Here is an 18,732-nt window from a genome sequence, read left to right on the forward strand (position 1 = left end):
AGTACACTATAGGAAAAGTTCTGTATGTGAAAGTGAGGGGGGCTGAGTTTGGCAGAGCTGATCACTAGTTGTGATGTCGAGGCATCGATGCCTAGCCGTGATTCTTGTTATACAGATGTTCGTCGCTGGCTGTGGTTCTCTTGTCTGTTTGTTTATTATGGTGAAGCTAAGTCAGCTAACAGAATCGAAGAGAGAGATGTGCCGCGGAGTTTTGGTTTGGTGTACATAGTAAATCGTGTTGACGCTGGTAGCGTAGAGGCTGCTTGGTATTAATCGTGTTGGTCATGATGATGATGCGGGATAGTAGTAGTAGACTCTTGTTGCTGATGTGGCGACGGCGGAGGTCATCGTGGCTGGACGAAGCTGCTGAAGTGGTCGCTGGCTGCTGCTGCTGTCGTGTGGTACACGGAACAGTTCTCAAAGAGAAACTGGACCGAGACGAATTTGGCCGCCGAGTTAAAGCTATTTATAACAAACTATTGGCTCACCAGATGGTAGAAATATACTCTATCACGTGACCTTATTAGGGGCCGTGATTGGTCAGTTTGCGTTCTGGCGGGAACGGTTCGAAGAAGTTGCCGATTCGAATAATGATCAGTCACGTGATGGACAAGGAATGGGTTCTCTACTACGCTCGCATTTATTTATATTTAAATGAGAAGATTGTATGTAATGGCGATAGTAGTTTGTATCTAATGGCGGGAGGTAGTTTCACTACAGGGTAAATGAAATGTATGCTATTAGACTGGAGGATATGAACTATGTAATTTGAAACCCAAAATCCTTAAAACTGCTTTTGATAAGGATACATAGCGCCCATTAATGTATTTTCAATTTCATCTTCGTGTTTCTGTTTATTGCACATTGGTTTGTCCACTAATATTGATTTCAAATTTTGGCACGGGGCCAGAAATTTTGGGGCAGGAGATAAGTCGATAACATCGACCTCCAGTGTTCAACTGGTACTCATTTTATCGACTCCCGAAAGGATGAAAGGCAAAATTGACTTCGGTGGAATTTGAATTCAAAACGTAAAGACAGACGAAATGCCGCTAAGTATTAATCCCGGCGCGCTAACGATTCTACCAGCTCGCCGCCTTGTTAGTTCTCTAATATTGACTGTTACCCGATCACGACATTTATTTATTTGCTAATATTTTAACTGATTTTACAGACCTACAAATCTCTACATTACAATGACCTCCCCATTTGATTAAAAAGAAGTGGGGAATATGGTGCTACCGTTATAACTGCGTAATGTATTTCCCTGAAAATCTTTAAGGAAATGATTTTTGTAAAGATTTTCCATTAACCATACATGTTGCATTGAGTTTCTCTCTCCCACGTGGACAATGTAGCATGCTTTAGATGACATGTTGAAATAGAATCGTTTGTTTGTGGAGTTGGAAGCTGGAAGTAAACAAACTTATCGTTATGTTCTGGATCTAACTTATATTCTTTTTTTAATATGAATAACATATGACAATGGGGGTGTCCACACCTTTGAAACTCTATAGTCTACATGTACCCAGTAATCTCTCCCAAAATGTTCGCCAAAAGCGATTCTTAAGCTTCATATTAAATACTCTGTCAGTTAAGTCTGGTCTGTTAGCCGCTCTCTGTACTGGATAAAATTGGTCTTGAGATTTCTTTCCATTGGAGATTACAAGTGAAAGTGATGAAGAAATTTGGTTGTCCTAACTTTCGAACAATTGCCATCAAGCATCGTGGGCCTCCTATGAATATTTGAGCTATGATTACTCTTTTTTCCAACATTTGAGCTATAGGGATTACTTGTAATCTGTATATATATTAAAGGCAGAATGTGTGTGTTTGTGCGCGTGTGTGTAGTGAATGTAATTTATGCACATCCACAGATTAGCACGCATGTCGCTCCAGTTTTACGAGGATATTCGTCATGACCCCCCCCCCCCCACTAGCTGTATTTTTGTCAACTTATTTTCCCCAGAGGCACCAGCGAATAGCGGTAAAAATAGATTTTCAATCAAAACTTTTAACAATTTTCAAGTCGGAGAGTCCAGATGGACTACATATAGTCCATCTGGACCCGTCGATGGACTATATGTAATCTGAACCTTCCCCCCACCTTATATTTTTTACGGAATCCCACGTTTTAGGCTATGGAGATTCCGATTATGAAAAAAAATTTTCAAAAATCTCAAATTCAAAATTTCGACACTCCACCCCCCATTTCTTCATTTAAAAATATTTTCCGGAAATTTTTTTTTTTGAGAAATGCGTAAAAAAATACGGAGATTATGATTCTGAAAAAAAAATTGTTTGAAAAATTTCAATTCCCCCACCACCACCAAGCAGGCTATTTACATGCTAGAAATAACAGCCAAATCTCACAAAAACTGCGATAACATAAAGCTAGAAATGTGTAATCAATCTACACACCTTTCTGCAGAGATTTCTTTCAGAGTAATTTCCTGCAGTAATATGAAATTAGAGCGGGGGTTTTTTTTTTTTTTTTTGTTAAATTTCATAAATATATGAGTTTTGTCAAGAAGTGGGTTCGGGGAAGCCGTGCTGGTGGAGTTTAGGGAGGATAAACTTCCGCAACGTGTTTGAGAAATGTATAGAAATTCTCAAAGTCTTTCTTCGCAGTAAATCCATACATTGAGGCGTATTGGTCCCGAATTAAAAGAAGGCTGAAGTATGTGACTGGATCATCGGGCGACATGATATGGTCCCGCGTCGATGAGTCAATGTATCAAGAAATGTATGGATTTACTGCGAAGAAAAACTTTGAGAATTTCTATACATTTCTCGAACACATTGCGGAAGTTTATCCTCCCTAAACTCCACCAGCACGGCTTCCCCGAACCCACTTCTTGACAAAACTCATATATTTATGAAATTTAACAAAAAAAAAACAAAAAACCCCGCTCTAATTTCATATTACTGCAGGAAATTACTCTGAAAGAAATCTCTGCAGAAAGGTGTGTAGATTGATTACACATTTCTAGCTTTATGTTATCGCAGTTTTTGTGGGATTTGGCTGTTATTTCTCGACAAAACTCATATATTTCTGAAAAAAAAAAACCACGTTCTAATTTCATATTACTGCGGGAAATTACTCCGAAAGAAAGGTGAGTAGATTGATTACACATTTCTTGCTTTATGTTATCGCAGTTTTGTGAGATTTTGGCTGTTATTTCTAGCGTGTAAATAGCCTGCTTGGGGGAGGGGGGGTAAAATTTTTCAAACAATTTTTTTCAGAATATCATAATCTCCGTATTTTTTTTACGTATTTCAAAAAAAAAAAAATTCCGGAAAATATTTTTAAATGAGGAAATGGGAGGGGGGGAATTAAAAATTTTTAATTTGAGATTTTTGAAAATTCTTTTTTTCAGAATCGGAATCTCCATAGCCTAAAACGTGGGATTCCGTAAAAAAATAAAGTGGTTGTGTTTTTATTGGCAAAACCAGCAACATGACCTCCCATCCAATATGCTTCAAAAGACGATAGAGGCTATACTAGAGCACCGTCTTTTATTTGAACAAATCAACGCCAGGAATTATTCTTTGGAAGCCTCGTATTAATTCTATCGCCTCTTTTTTCGAACCGCCAAGTTACAGGGGCATAATCGCATCAACATTAGTTATCAGGCGATGGTGGGGTGACATTCAGACACACAAATACATACATTCGTATGTATATGCGTGCGTGTATGTGTGCTTGCATATGTACCTACCTATCTCTCTCTATACACACACACACACACACACACACACACACATATATATATATATATGCGAGTAAAAATAAATACAAAAAAGGTGGGGGTTTTTGTATGATTGTGTATAGAGGAATATATTATTTTGCTTAAAAGAGTTCCAACACTGTCTGTTTTTTATGTTTTATTTATTTTCCTGCAGAACTAATGTGGGGTATAGAATATGGAATATACAATATATACTATGATATACAATATACAATATACAATAAAATAAAATAAAAATGGATGGCACCATGAAAGAAAGTATTGAATGTAGATGAAATATTGAGTGTTCAATATAAAGGATCAAATATATAAATATATAAATATATATATATAAAGGCGACTCGAGTTTCAGGGCTATTTCCCTTCGTCATGGCCGGTATGACAGACTTTAGTCTGTTAAAGTCTGCCATACCGGCCATGACGAAGGGAAATAGCCCTGAAACTCGAGTCGCCTTTATATATATATATTTATATTTATATATTTGATCCTTTATATTGAACACTCAATATTTCATCTACATTCAATACTTTCTTTCATGGTGCCATCCATTTTTATTTTATTTTATTTTATATTGTATATTGTATATCATATTATATATTGTATATTCCATATTCTATACCCCACATTAGTTCTGCAGGAATATAAATAAAACATAAAAAACAGACAGTGTTGGAACTCTTTTAAGCAAAATAATATATATATATATATATATATATATATATATATATATATGATAATATACGGTAAAACCATATAACTGGAGGAGAGCTTACTTTACAGGTAGAGAAGTGGGTAAATATAAATAGACCTCGTAACGATACCAGCTACCAAATGGTTTCACGGCGAATTGGGGCCCCGAGTGACCTTAGTAAAGTCATTGGGGGAGAATCCCGAGCCGATTATCGTGGTCTATTTATATGTATATATATGTATATATCGTATATTTATAAAGAGGGCAAATATAGTCATTTCTCCGTAGATTGAAAAAAAGATGAACAACCTTAATCGATTTTCGAACATTATTGGGTTCTCATCAGAGGCTTAGTGGTTCAAACATGAAAAATAGAACTTATGTTGAGTCAGACTCAATAAGTATAGATTTATTGATCGGCGAAAGTTACATAGTGACTGAAGGTTCGAGAGTTTCGTGCAGAGGCACTTATCAAACTAATTAAATCAACGTTTTCTATATAAAACGAAAAAGCAGGACAGTATCGGAAACACTTATAACGCAGATACGGTCCAGATGGACTATATGTAATCTGAACCTTTCCCCCCTTATTTTTTATTTGTTTTTTTACGGAATCCCACGTTTTAGGCTATGGAGATTCCGATTCTGAAAAAAATTTTTCAAAAATCTCAATTTCAAAATTTCGATTCCCCCCCCCCCCGGTTTTTATATAGATCCACAGGGTAAACCTAACCCTAACTCAAACCCTAACCCTAACCCTAACCCTGACCGTAACTCTGACCCTAACCCTAACCCTAACCCTGACCCTAACCCTAAACCTAACCCTAACACTAGTTTTGTGAGATTTGGCTGTTATTTCTAGCATGTAAATAGCCTGCTTGGTGGGGGGGGGGGAATTGAAATTTTTCAAACAATTTATTTTCAGAATCGGAATCTCCATAGCCTAAAACGTGGGATTCCGTAAAAAAAAATAATAAATAAGGGGGGGGGGAAGGTTCAGATTACATATAGTCCGTCTCCGCCAATTCTGCCTAAACTACGTCTTTAAGATACGATTTGTTAGTAGTAACGCTAAAAGGAAACTATTTCCTAAGGAAAGTAAAGATTTAATAGTTGAAAAAAAAAAGGCACTTACCCAGGCAGTGGTCAAGCAGTAAATGGTATGGAATATTGAATGGTCGTTTTGTACTGAAAAAATTTTGAAGGGGTTTTATTTTTAGACTGGGGTCAAACGGTCGAATCCATTCAACCATGTTTTAAGTCTTTAGCAACACCAATTACAAAGAACTTGGGAGTGGTTCTGAAAGATGGAGAGAAGTATTGACAGACAGAAACTGGGTGGGAGCTGTCTTCAATAATTTAAATAATGCTATATATTCAAAATTAACCATACATGCTGGTTTTATTGTTGTTATTGTCGCTGCTGCTGTTGTTATTGTCACTAATTTTTTTGTATTTTGACGCTACTTTCCTTCAGAAATTAGTGGTCCTAAACTCCCTAGGGAATTTTATGCCAGCTTCATCACTTTTATTTACTTATTTATCATTTATTTTTTCTTTGTTTTGAAACGAGATCGAAATAAGCATTTTATACCGATAGATTTTAGACACTTTTTTTCTGAAACTGGTAAGATTATGTAGGGGGTGCAAATTTTGATCTTGCACTCGCTGAAAATTCTAGGGGGTGCAGGTGCACCCGCTGCAACCCTGTGTGGTGGAGTACTGGTATGAAATTTGTGTGGGTGGAGTGCTGGTACGTAGATAAGGAGAGGTGCAGAAAGTTCAGGCAGTAGTTGAAATCCAAAGAGTAGGAGGTTAAACCAGGATAAAACTGGGATGACCACGTCAGCGTATAATATATAGTTGAAATTTACAGAAAAACAATAGACGAAGACAAGTGTATGAACAACAAGCAGGTGTATTAGTTTGACGCTCGGGAAAGTGAGATTGTCATTTACGTTTCGAGCCTACACTTGTGCGCATTGATGCCGTCAAGAGGTAGGCCCAGAAACGGCGCGCATTCTCTCCTGATGACCACATACACTTGCTGGTTTCCGGTATGCGGAGCTCCAGTCTGGTATTGCTTGCTTGCGCAAGTTGTTTGCAAAACGAGTCGTTCGTTATGTTACTCCCCCTATTTTTCACTTGTTTCTCTCGGTGTTTGCGTATTGAACTCATTTGTTTTCGTTTTTCATGTTGGTTATTGTTGGTGACGTTCTGTACTCATATATGCATATATATATATATATATATATATATATATATATATATATATATATATATATATATATTATTTATATTATTATTTGACTGAACGCCACGCATCTATTTCCAAGTAAGTTTATCTTAATCTTTTTGCTGCGAATCTACTCTGTACTGTTTTCTCCCCAATCATTTTCTCTCTCATCCTTTCTCTAAGTCCCTTTCTTCTCCCCTTCCCTGTTTTCTATCTATCTCTCCTCCTTTCTCCTTTACTCTCTCTCGTTGCTCACACGTGACCATCGTCCATCTTTCTTTTCCTCACGTGATCATCTTTCTTTTCTTTCAGGGCTGTCCTAAGCACTGAGCGTATCCTATTTGTCTCTTTTATCTTTTCTCTTGTCAAAGAAAATATTTCTCCAGCGTTCGCTATTTTACCCTCATTTTGGTCTTACGACCATCCATGTTTGTTTTCGATCAGTTTCTTTATGTCTCCAACTGCCCTGTTTCTGTCCCCAACTTTGACCCTCCATTAATCCCAAATTTTAGTTTGGTACTTATGGGAGCAACTGTCTTCGAAGACTCATATTGTCGTTCAATGCTCGAAATGAGGTGTAGACAGCTGACAACTGCTGAAGGGTGGTTCTTTATGTACTTGTCCTGTTTTCCATTTGTTTCTCTCGTTGTTTGCGTATTGAATTCATTTGTTTTCGTATTTCATGTTGTTTACTGTTAGTGACGTCCTGTACCCATACAGGCATGCATATATGTGTGTGTGTGTGTGTGTGTGTGTGTGTGTGCATGCGTGTGTGTCTGTGTCCGTGTGTGTGTGTGTGTGAGAGAGAGAGAGAGAGTGAGAGAGAGAAAGTTGGTATGTGAAAAGCACGTGGTTGGATGTATAAGAGATAAAAAGGAGTGAAAAACTACAGAAGGCTTGTGTTATATGGTTGAAGTATATATTTAAATCGTTATATTAGAAAAATGTTATAAAATTTTGAGTATAGTAACATTGTTTTTGGAGAAATAACCGGTTTCGTATTTTCTTTTCAAATTTCTCAAATTTCTTTACCTATATCGTATCATGTCTTCGTTATGGTGTAAAATATGGAGTTCTAGATAGGGGAAGGTAATCAGGGCTTTTTTCCGGTATAAGGGTGATAAGCAAAAATGTTGGGGATGACTAGGTTTGATTAATTTAGCATCATTTGGTTTATAAGGAATAGAATGTTACAAGTCGATGCAGAGTGCATCTGCGTCTGAGCGATATTCCTGTGGACCCTATGTAGTTTTGGTGGCAGCTCGAGCATCTTATGACATAAATCAGGTTTTCTGAAGCACAAGTAAAGTCAGATTTGATTTTGAATTTTTGTCCCTCTTTGAAAAGGAATTCTGATCCTTCTAGAAGGTTTGGGCATGTTGCGCAATTTGGTCGACCACATTTTTTCACTTTTGCATCTGTTATGTTGGAAAATGATTTTGCCTTTGTGAGGATCTTTTTTAGTGATTTCGGTTGTTTGTAGCTTTTAATGATTTTATGTGTGTGTAAAATTTCCTTTAATCTGGGGTCCTTATGCAGCATTGGTAAATTTTGAGTGATGATGGTGAAGGCTTATTTGTTTCTGGGGTTGTATGTGAATATGTACGGCAGTATTTTGGGGGAAGGTGTATTGATGTGTTGAACTTTTCTTAAGTTTTCTATGTCGATATGTGATGCACGTCTGATTCCATCGTCTATGAGTTGAACTGGGTAGTGTCTGTCAATTAGGGTATTTTTGAGTTCTTGCAGTCTAAAGTCTCTGGTATTTTGTTCTGACACTATTGTGCATATCCTTCTTGCAAGGTTGAAGGGGATGTTTGTTTTGGTGTGTTTTAGTAGATATTGTCTGGCGTCTGTGGTTTTGTAAAGTATGTCCGTTTCTATATTTAGGTTTATTTTTTTAATTAGTATATCCAAGAATGGGAGCTCCTTTTGGTTGTACTCCATTGTGAACTGTATGTTTGGGTTGACGCTGTTCAATAGTCTTTTGAATTTCAGGAGTTTATCTGTGTTTTCATTCCATAGTATGAAACAGTCGTGTAGGAATCTTTTCCAATTTTCTTTTATGTAATGGGAAAGGGGATTTCCAAAGGTAGATAAAGATTTCTGATATATTATTACTTCCAGGCACCCCATTGTTAGGTTCGCAATGACTGGGGCTGCCCTAGTGCCCATAGCAATTCCGGATTTGTGTCAGTAAAACGTATTGTCAAAAACGTATTGTCGATTATTGCTCAAACGCAGATGCACTCTGCATCGACAGCAGATTGCATTCATAGAATGCAGAACGATACCCTTTAGTGAACATATTGAGACATGCGCAAAACAAATGCTACCACAATTTGTAATCTTTATATTCTATCAATGTGCCATTGGAACACCAACACAAATTAGATTAAATAAGGAAACCTTCTTCATTGAAAAATATAAGCCAAAACTTAACCATTTCTAACATTTTTAAATAAGGAAACTCACCTCATTGAAAAAGATATAAATCAAAACCTAACCCCTTGTAACATTCTATTCCTTCTAAACCAAATTATGTTAAATTAATCAAACCTAGTCATCCCCAACGTTTTTTCTTATCTCCCTTATACCGGAAAAAATCCTTGATTACCTATCTAGAAGTCCATATTATACACCATAGCGAAGATATGATACGATATAGGTAAAGAAATTTGAGAAATTTGAAAAGAAAATACGAAACCGGTTATTTCTCCAAAAACAATGTTACTATACTCAAAATTTTATAACATTTTTCAAACATAACGATTTAAATATATACTTTAACCATATAACACAAACCTTCTGTAGTTTTTTCGCTCTTTTTATCTCATATATATATATATATATATATATATACATTATTTATATTATTATTTGAACGCCCCGCATCCATTTCCAAGTCAGTTTGTCTTAATGTTTTTGATGCGACTCTATTGGTTCTCCCCTATCGTTTTCTCACTCACCCTTTGTCTAATTCGTTTTTTCTTGTCTCCTTCGCCGTTTTCTATCTCTCTCTCTCCCCCTCTTTCTCCTTTACACTCTCTCATTGCTTACACATGACCACCGTCCATCTTTCTTTTCCTCACGTGTTCATCTTTCTGGGCGGAAGCGATGCCGTGTATTTTTCAGTAGGTCATTTTCTTCTAGGAACATTATCAACTTCTTTCTGATGATTCATTCCGTTACTTTAATTTACTGATAAGTCAGAGAGATAGGCCTGTAGTTTTCGGCCTCTGCTCTGCTTTCACCTTTGTGGATAGGACATATAGTGCCTTCTTTCAGCTTTTCTAAGAAGTTTACCACTTGCAAGGAATCTTTGGAAAAGTATCTGAAGTGGTTTCGCTAAAGCCTGCTTACATGACTTTAAGAAAATAGCTGGGAATCCATCAGGACCAGTTGCGGAGTTTGAGCTCATTTTATCTATGGTCGCTGTTACATATGTCTCCTCAATGTTGATGTAATCGATGGTCAACGACTCCTTTTTTAGAGTTGCAATATCAAAGAATTCAGCCGGATTTTTTATATGCATGTGCTGAAGAGGGGAGTGAAGACATTTTTAAATTGTTCACTGAGTATCTCACTTATCCTTCCTGGGTCTGCTGTCAGTGAGTCGTTCCCTTCGAACAATGATCTCATTTTATATTGTATTGGGACTGTTTCCTTTGCGAATTTATAGAAAGCGTTGGTATTTGTTTTTATGCTTTCCACAGCTCTCTTCTGTCTCTCTGCTCTTTCCTTTTGTGAGAGAGTTCAACCTTGTTTTCGATTTCTATGAGTGTCCGTATTAAGATAGACTTCTTCCTATCATCCAGTTGCCTATTCAGCCGCTTTGAGACCTTTGACGTGCGTCCCATAAGGATTTTTCTGTCCCCAAGAATCTTGTTTGTCAGTATGCTGGCCTTTCATTCTGGAGTATATTTAGTGCTTATAGCTTGCACTGTTAACATAAAGTATCTGAGTTTCAGTCAATGTCTTGCATACATAGAACGTTGGACCAATTTCGTTTGTGGAATTCTTTGCGAACTGATTCCCATTTGGCCTTATGGAAATTCAGATGGGATAAGGCTTCAGACCTCCTGATAGGGTAGATACCAACAGTTTGCGCAGGACCATATATAGTTTCTCTCCTTATTTCTTTCTGTGTTCCTTTCAGTTGAAGAGCGTAGCTCGAAACGTTAAAGACTTTCTCTATTCCCGAGCGTTAAACTAATACATCCATTTGTTGTTTACACCACCTGTCTTCGTCAGGATACTCTTTTACTCATTTTACTCATTTACTTTTTTCAGTCATTTGACTGCGGCCATGCTGGAGCACCGCCTTTAGTTGAAAAAATCGACCTCGGCTCTTATTCTTTGTAAGCCTAGTACATATTCTATCGTTCTCTTTTTGCCGAAACGCTAAGTTACGGGGACCTAAGCACACCAGCATCGGTTGTCAAGCGATGGTGGGGGGACAAACACAGACACACATACATATATATATATATATATATATATATATATATATATATATATATATATATATATATATATATATATATAAATACAGATATAGGGCAGGGAATCGTCAATTAGTAATAAAATTAATAATTAACAATTTTGCCAAGTAGTTCAGTATGAAAAAACCTTTATCGGTAAAACCATTTATAATCATAAATATACAGGGATTAGCAGGAGTTGCTTCTCCAACATACTGAAATTTAGAAATAGCAGTCAAAGAATTACTGATTCCAAACTACAAATTTTTTCTCTAACGGATGGCGATATTTATGGCACACACAGAACTTGCTTTTCTCTTCTGTTTTTTGTTCTGTGTGTGCCATAAATATCGCCATCCGTTAGAGAAAAAAATTTGTAGTTTGGAATCAGTAGTTCTTTGACTGCTATTTCTAAATTTCAGTATGTTGGAGAAGCAACTCCTGCTAATCCCTGTATATTTATGATTATATATATATATATATATATATATATATATATATATATATATACATATACATATATACGACAGGCTTCTTTTAGTGTCCGTCTACCAAATCCACTCACAAGGCTTTGGTCGGCCCGAGGATATAGTAGAAGACACTTGCCCAAGGTGCCACGCAGTGGGACTGAACCCGGGACCATGTGATTGGTAAGCAAGCTACTTACCACACAGCCACTCCTGCGCCTATAGTTCAATTAATTATTACAATATCAGGATATACAGTAAATTGTTGTCATAAAATGGTACTCCCAGCATTGGATAATCCACAAAGGTGGATTACCATCATCAGCCTATGTCTACAACAAAATTGTGTTAATTGTGAAAGACAAATTTTTAAAATTGAATCGCAACGCAGAAATTAAAGGGGAGCAACTCATGTCAAATTGAAAATAACGAAAATAAATATAGAAGGGAAGTAACTTTTATATCTGTATTGTGTGCAAAATATATGTGTGTGTGCGTGTGTATTACGAGAGACAAATCGATAAAGCCTTTAAGTATTATCTTGTGGGGGGGGGGGGTGATATGTGGACAAGTTCTAAAGAGCTCAGACCTTGAATTTAAGCATGTATTTGGATCTAATGAACTCTTTCAGATAAGCCATCTCTCCATTTCACACAGATCGCATCTACTACTACCATTAGAATAAGGTTTGCATTTTGCTAATATCTTCCAGCTAATGCTGTAGTTAACCCTTTACTCTTTTAAAGACCAAATATTACTGGGTAATTTAGTTGCCTTACGTTTATTCCAGTCTCTGAAGCTAACTGTGTGATTACGAAATCTTGCCTTGAAATTTCCCTCAGTAAGACCCACATATTTTTCAGTTACAGCTGCATTGCTAGTGCTGATAAAACTCACAGTAGCTTCATAAACGATAGCCTCACTCAAACAGGCACCATTCATCGGGCACTGGTTTTTATGTCTGCAAGAACAGCCGGCTTCACTATGTAAATATATTCTTGAAATTAGGTGTCAAACTAGAACTAATTTTTAGATTATACCTATTAAAGAGTTTTCTAAATTCATGATGGCTTGGGAAATGCCTATCTATAAGTGATAGGAAGTATTTACCTATGTTAAAATTCATTTCCGGAGAGTAAGGAGGTGCAAACCAGATTGTTTTCCTGTTTTTATTTTTCCTGTTCTTTATATCCGACCTAACATTGGGAGTGTATACTAATTCTTCATTAAAACCACTAGCTTTAAGAACACCATTAAAGATGTTTATATTAGATGAAAGGTTAAAAATTCTTCTACTGACATTCTTAACTAAATTCTTTAAAGTTATGGGTGGGTGACAAGAACCTAGATTGATATAACTAATTTTATCATTAGCTTCCTATAGGATTTATAGGTATTCTCCTGTATTTAGGGTTAGCTCGAAAGTTATTTTTATGGTCTTTAATCGTTATAAAAGCTTCTTTTTTTGGAAAGGACTCAATTTTTTAATGCAATTTATAACTGGCAGCGAGGACACAAGCTTCTTTGTTGATGTTATCATAAACCTGCGGTCTAGCCTTAGCATAACTGCTAGTTACATTGTTATGTCAAAGTTGCGAATATGTACTATCATTTACAAGGTAAATGTGGGAAAATTTACCTGACATAGGTTAAATAGTCTGATCAGACCTGGTAAACGAGAGAGCTGCATCAGGCCCCAGTTGTGTGTTCTGGTTTGGTTTCTACAGTTGGATGCCCTTCCTAACACCAACCACTTTACAAAGTGTACCAAGTGCTTTTGTGTATCACCGTACAAATGTTTTTTTACATGTCACTGGTGCAGGTGCCTTCATAGATGTAAGCACAAGTGCCTTCTACGTGTCACTGGCATGGGTGCCTTTTATGTGTCACCGGCATGAGTGTTTTTTATGTGGACTGGCACAAGTGGGATTCCCAAGTAACTTGCAAGACAAAGACCTCTTGCTTGAGAGAGGTAGTGGAGCCAAAGGGAGTGGCTGTGTGCCAGATGAGAGGTAGGAGTATGATAGAGAGATATAGATAGCCGTTTTACTATAGAGGAATTACCTGGCTACCCTAGTAAGACAAGGGAGACTTGGAAGGGAATTAGAAGGACAGTCAGAGTGAGAGAGGGGGAGAGAAATAGATGGTGTGGGCATTATTGAGGTCTACCCACAGGGAAGAGTGGCTAGTGTAAGTAGTACAGAGGGGATAGAGAAGGACGTTCCATGAGAGTGTGTAGGAAATTGGAGTGGCTGGGAAGTTATGTGAGGGCATGTGGAGTGTGTGGATAGATACATGAGAGAGTGGAGGGGCATGAAGCATGAGAGAGTAGAGGGGAAGGGTTTGCTGGGAGTTTTGACGGACGTGAGGTAATGTATGTGTGAGAGTGAGTTTGAGGTGGGACATAGCCAAAAAGGACATGCTTGTATGTGTGGAAGGCCAACGAGTCTTCCCAAGCGCAGCAAATCAGCAGAAGCCTTGATCCCTTCTGTGAAGCTCAACAACTGAAGATCGTATTTCACCACCTACCTCGCCCCATATCTTCCTGGGTCTAACTGCTAAGTTGGTGTTTTTATCCCCCCTATAACAAATGAACAGTGTCAATGAAGACCTCAATACTTTCAGGAATGTAACTCGCAGAAAACATTAGCACATAGAAATCATGAAACACCGCAACAGCACCTGGTCAGGCAGGAAGTTCAATGAGCAAGACAAGCAGACGCCAGATCCTGGCCATACTTACATGAAGACAAAGTATCTTTATCTATGATCCTAGATATAAGAATGTTTGAAAAAATAGTTTCAGCTGGTACTATGATAAAAATTGTTGACAAGTGCTTAGCCAAAAAATAGACACAAGAAATAAATTCAGCATACTGTTCCAAGGGAAAAATTCATCTTCCCGTCATTGTTGATCTATCAGAGCCCCTAAAAACAGCTTCTTGTTGCTGTTACTAAGGAATCCATATATTTTTTAGACACCAGAAAATATAACCAATTTTCAAATGACTTGCTTCAGAGTCAAAATCATTAAGAAAAGAGAAATTTATACCAATTTTTAAAGTAAAAGGGTAAATCTACCACTAGATTGGTTCAATTTAGGCTCTCTCCAGTCACAGTTTCTGCAGTCGTACTTTGTTAACGACTTAAAGAGACAAGCTCATAATAGAAACATTATCTTCCTAGGTACACGGCACAAGTATATACTATAACACGTGCGGTGACATATCGGGTTATCAACTAAAACTGACTGTGGATTTGTCGTGGCAGTCAACAAATCTAACTGTTTACTGTAGTAAATATAAATATCACTAATTATAAAGCTCAGGTTAATTATATGCATATATCCATACATATATGTACATACCGACATCTATATGTATACATACAAGCATATATGGGTACAGGGCATCACAAAAAACGTTAAACACAATGAGAAACGAACATAAAATCGAAGACAGAATGCGAACTTTTTTTCGAACAACGAAAAAAACAAACAGAGAAACGAGACATGCAACATAAAGAATATTGCCCTTCTTCAGTTGTCCCTGCTCCATCTACTCCGCATTTCGAAGGCAAGGACAATACGCGACTTCGTTGGAGCAGTCCTTCCCGCAAGCAAATTAATTAAAATTTGGAAATTTTTGCGGAAGGTGAAAGTGTAAGCAAGATCAGGACAGTGAGAACAAGACAGTAAAAACAAGACAGAACAGTGAGAACAAACGGTAAGGGCTGTTAGGCTAAGATGACAAAAATTATTTTGAATGCTAGTTAGAGAGTGAAAAAACTTGCGTCTTCTCTATAGGAAGGCCGGAAATAGAAAGAAAGAATCCCTTTCGTGACGTGTCAGCGACGAGAGGGTCAAGGAGGAGGAGTGAGAGAGGGAACGGTGAAAGGATCGGGGAGGTTTGAGAGAGAAAAACAGAAAAGATGGAGAATAAGAGAGGGAGAGAGATAAAAAACAGGGAAGTGACAGCAATAGTAGTAGAATGCGCAGTAGAAAATATAAAATAAAACTTACTTGGATGCAATGCGATCATATATATATATATATATATATATATATAAGGTTAAGGAGGGTATTGGATTTAACCAAACCCAAAGATACAGGTAATACCGAGTAAGTGCTGTATACCGGCTAGTTATGCCCCAATCGTTGTATAAACACACACACACACACACACACACACACACACACACACACACACACACACACACACACACACACACACATATATATATATATATATATATATATATATATATATATATATATATATATATATATACATGCATATATGGGTACAGGACGTCACCAACAGTAAATAACATGAAATACGGAAACAAATGAACTCAATACCCAAACAACGAGAGATACAAATAGAAAACAGGACAAGTAACATAAAGAACGACCCTTCATCAATTGTCGGCTGTCTATCTACTCCACATTTCGAGCATTGAACGACAATATGAGTCTTCGGAGACAGTTGCTCCCTGTTTCGAAGGCTAGCTGTTATCTACTACGTCCGTATTTATGTATATATAACAGAGAGAGAGGAATTTCCCTCAAGCGTACGCTACAGATATCCCTTCCACCAGTCATTTTGTGGAAGAACGGTTGGTTGTTAAGGTAAAATGAAGCTGGTACTGAACTATCAGAAAGGAATGAGTGTTCTAAGGCGGGGTCACCAATTTTGTAAACGACCGTGGGAAGGTCGGGGGTCACCAATTTGTAAAATGCCCGTGCGAAGAGAGGTGACTAGAATGGCTCCTTAGTACATCACACGGTCGATACAATAAATATGAAAAGAATAAATGTGTATAAGTGCCAGAAAGAAAAGAGAGACACAACCGAGTAGAATGTTTAAGAGAAGATTTTATTGATAGGTTAACATGTGTATCTGTGGTGAGTCATGTATACATAATAATAGACAGGCCGTCATGAGAACAAAGTGTGTGTGTGTGTGTGCGTCTAGGCATGGATGTATGCATGTGCGTTAAGTACAGAGCATTGAAAGAGTCTATATAATATGAAGTTAGAAGAATGTTCAGACACAAGGATGATAAATACCAGTTCGTTGTCAATGTACACCATAGCTGAAATGTTGTATCAAGAAGTTGTGGCTGTAATGCAGAGCCGGTTGAGGTACATGTCGTACAAGAAGTCGTGGCTATGATGCTGCTGCCGGTCACTTGTTACAGTTCTCGCAGGTTGTATTTGCTGTTAACCACTGTGAAGTAATTCACAAACAGTGTTGTGTTGGAACCCGTGCGAGTGTTGCTGGTTGCTGTGTACGTAGAGAGATGATGCTGACGTTTAGACGAATGGTGGCCACCAGAGATGGAGGTCCTCGAATGCTGCTGGGCGAAGTTGATGAATCTCCATGTGACTGCTGTTGTGTTGTCGCTGGAAATGGCTGTGTCCTGTGTGGTCAGTGGCTAGACCTTAAAAGGTCTGGAACCGAAAGACCTCGAGACGGTGTGAAGCTAGAGTTTTATAGTGAGCAATCGGCTCAAACAGAGGTTTAAAAGAGTCTGTCTCACGTGACTTTATTTGAAGGCTGCGATTGGTTGGGTTGCATATTGGCGCGCAATAGAGCAAGAGACAAATTGCGCCAATACCAACCAATAAGAGTTGTGGACACAACAGGGTCCAAAAGGGCGGCCGAAGGCTAGCTGTTATCTACTACATCCGTGTTTATGTATATATAACAGAGAGAGAGAGGGGAATTTCCCTCGTCGTCGGATGTGTCCAATTTGGCTAGGACATGAATTCTTATATCATCATACCTTGGTGACGTCAGGCCAGATACAAAAATTAAATTCTTAAATTGGTTATCTGCCATTGTCTGTCTTTTAAATTTTTCGCATTCTTTGTTTATACGTCCAGCATATGCAATAAAATCTTCTTCGGGACGTTTTTCTAATTTTAAACTACTGTTAAATACTGATGATGTCTCACCAAATATGTCTGTTCTGGCAGGGAAGACGAGACACACCGCTGTGGAGTAGCTTTTTTCATGTCCAAAGCTGCTGAATCGGCACTCATGGAATGGAAACTGGTGAATGAGAGAATCATCACAGCCAGATTTTATTCCAAACTCATTAAACTAACAGTCATCCACGTATATGCATCTACAACGGATGCAAAGGATGAGGTGAAAGACACCTTCTATGAACAGTTGCAAACTGTAGTCGAGATGCACAAAGATGATATGGTTATAATAGCTGGAGATATGAATGCCAAGGTTGGAGCAAATAATAAGGGGAATGAGAGAATGATGGGTAAACATGGAACAGGAATCATCAACAATAATGGCGAAAGGCTTGTAGAATTCTGCGGGATGAATGATCTCGTCATTACTGGAACTATATTCCCACACAAGTATATTCACAAAAACACCTGGACCTCTCCAGATAAAAGAACAACAAATCAAATTGATCACACACTCGTCAAATGTAAATACCGCTCATCAATAAAAAAACACCCGGGTCATGAGAGGCGCTGATGTTGCAAGTGATCATCAGCTTGTAAGGTCAGAAATTAAGTTGTAAGGTCAGAAATTAAATGAAAACTACAAAATCAAACAAGCAAAAGCAAGTTCATTATGGAACTGAAGAATAAATTTTCTTTGCTTGAGGCGATTCCTGAAGATATTGACATAGAAGGGAAATGGAAAAACTTCGATAAAGTATTCAACCAGACAGCCAAAGAAGTATTTGGTGTAAAGAAAAAGAATCAAAAACCGTGGATAGGACCGGACTCTTGGAAAAAGGTTGAAGAGAGAAAACACCTCAAAATTAAAATTGAAAATGCCATGTCTATTAGAATTAAACAGAAGATGCAAATGGAATACAAAGCTAAAGACAGAATTGTCAAATCAAGTATAAGATCAGACAAGCGTAAATGTGTAGTGAACTTGGCAAACGATGCTGAAAGAACAGCTAAGAATGATCAAATGAAAACACTGTATTATATAACCAGAACAATACGTAATGAAAAACCACATTAAGCATCAGGTGGTATTAAGAATAAGTAGGGTAAAATCATAACAGATGACAAGATGGAAAGAGCGTTTTGAAGAAATATTAAATAGAGAC

The 18,732-nt window shown here is 37.6% G+C and overlaps 2 protein-coding genes across 2 annotated transcripts in view; both read left to right on the forward strand.

The window, feature by feature from the left end:
* Positions 1-3,000: 3,000 nt before the first annotated feature.
* LOC106875443 (uncharacterized) overlaps positions 3,001-18,732 on the forward strand; it is a 124,531-nt gene continuing 108,799 nt past the window's right edge. The window contains exon 1 of the mRNA XM_089356710.1: positions 3,001-3,116. The gene's annotated coding sequence lies outside the window, so the exon portion shown is untranslated. The remainder of the gene's footprint in view (positions 3,117-18,732) is intronic.
* LOC149134466 (protein CFDP2-like) lies at positions 17,652-18,140 on the forward strand. Its single transcript, XM_089355922.1, has one exon. The coding sequence runs from the start codon at positions 17,652-17,654 to the stop codon at positions 18,138-18,140; it is 489 nt and encodes a 162-aa protein (XP_089212048.1).

The sequence above is a fragment of the Octopus bimaculoides genome, chromosome 8 (genome assembly GCF_046866305.1).
Source record: "Octopus bimaculoides isolate indiv1 chromosome 8, ASM4686630v1, whole genome shotgun sequence".
Taxonomy (NCBI): Eukaryota; Metazoa; Mollusca; class Cephalopoda; order Octopoda; family Octopodidae; genus Octopus; species Octopus bimaculoides.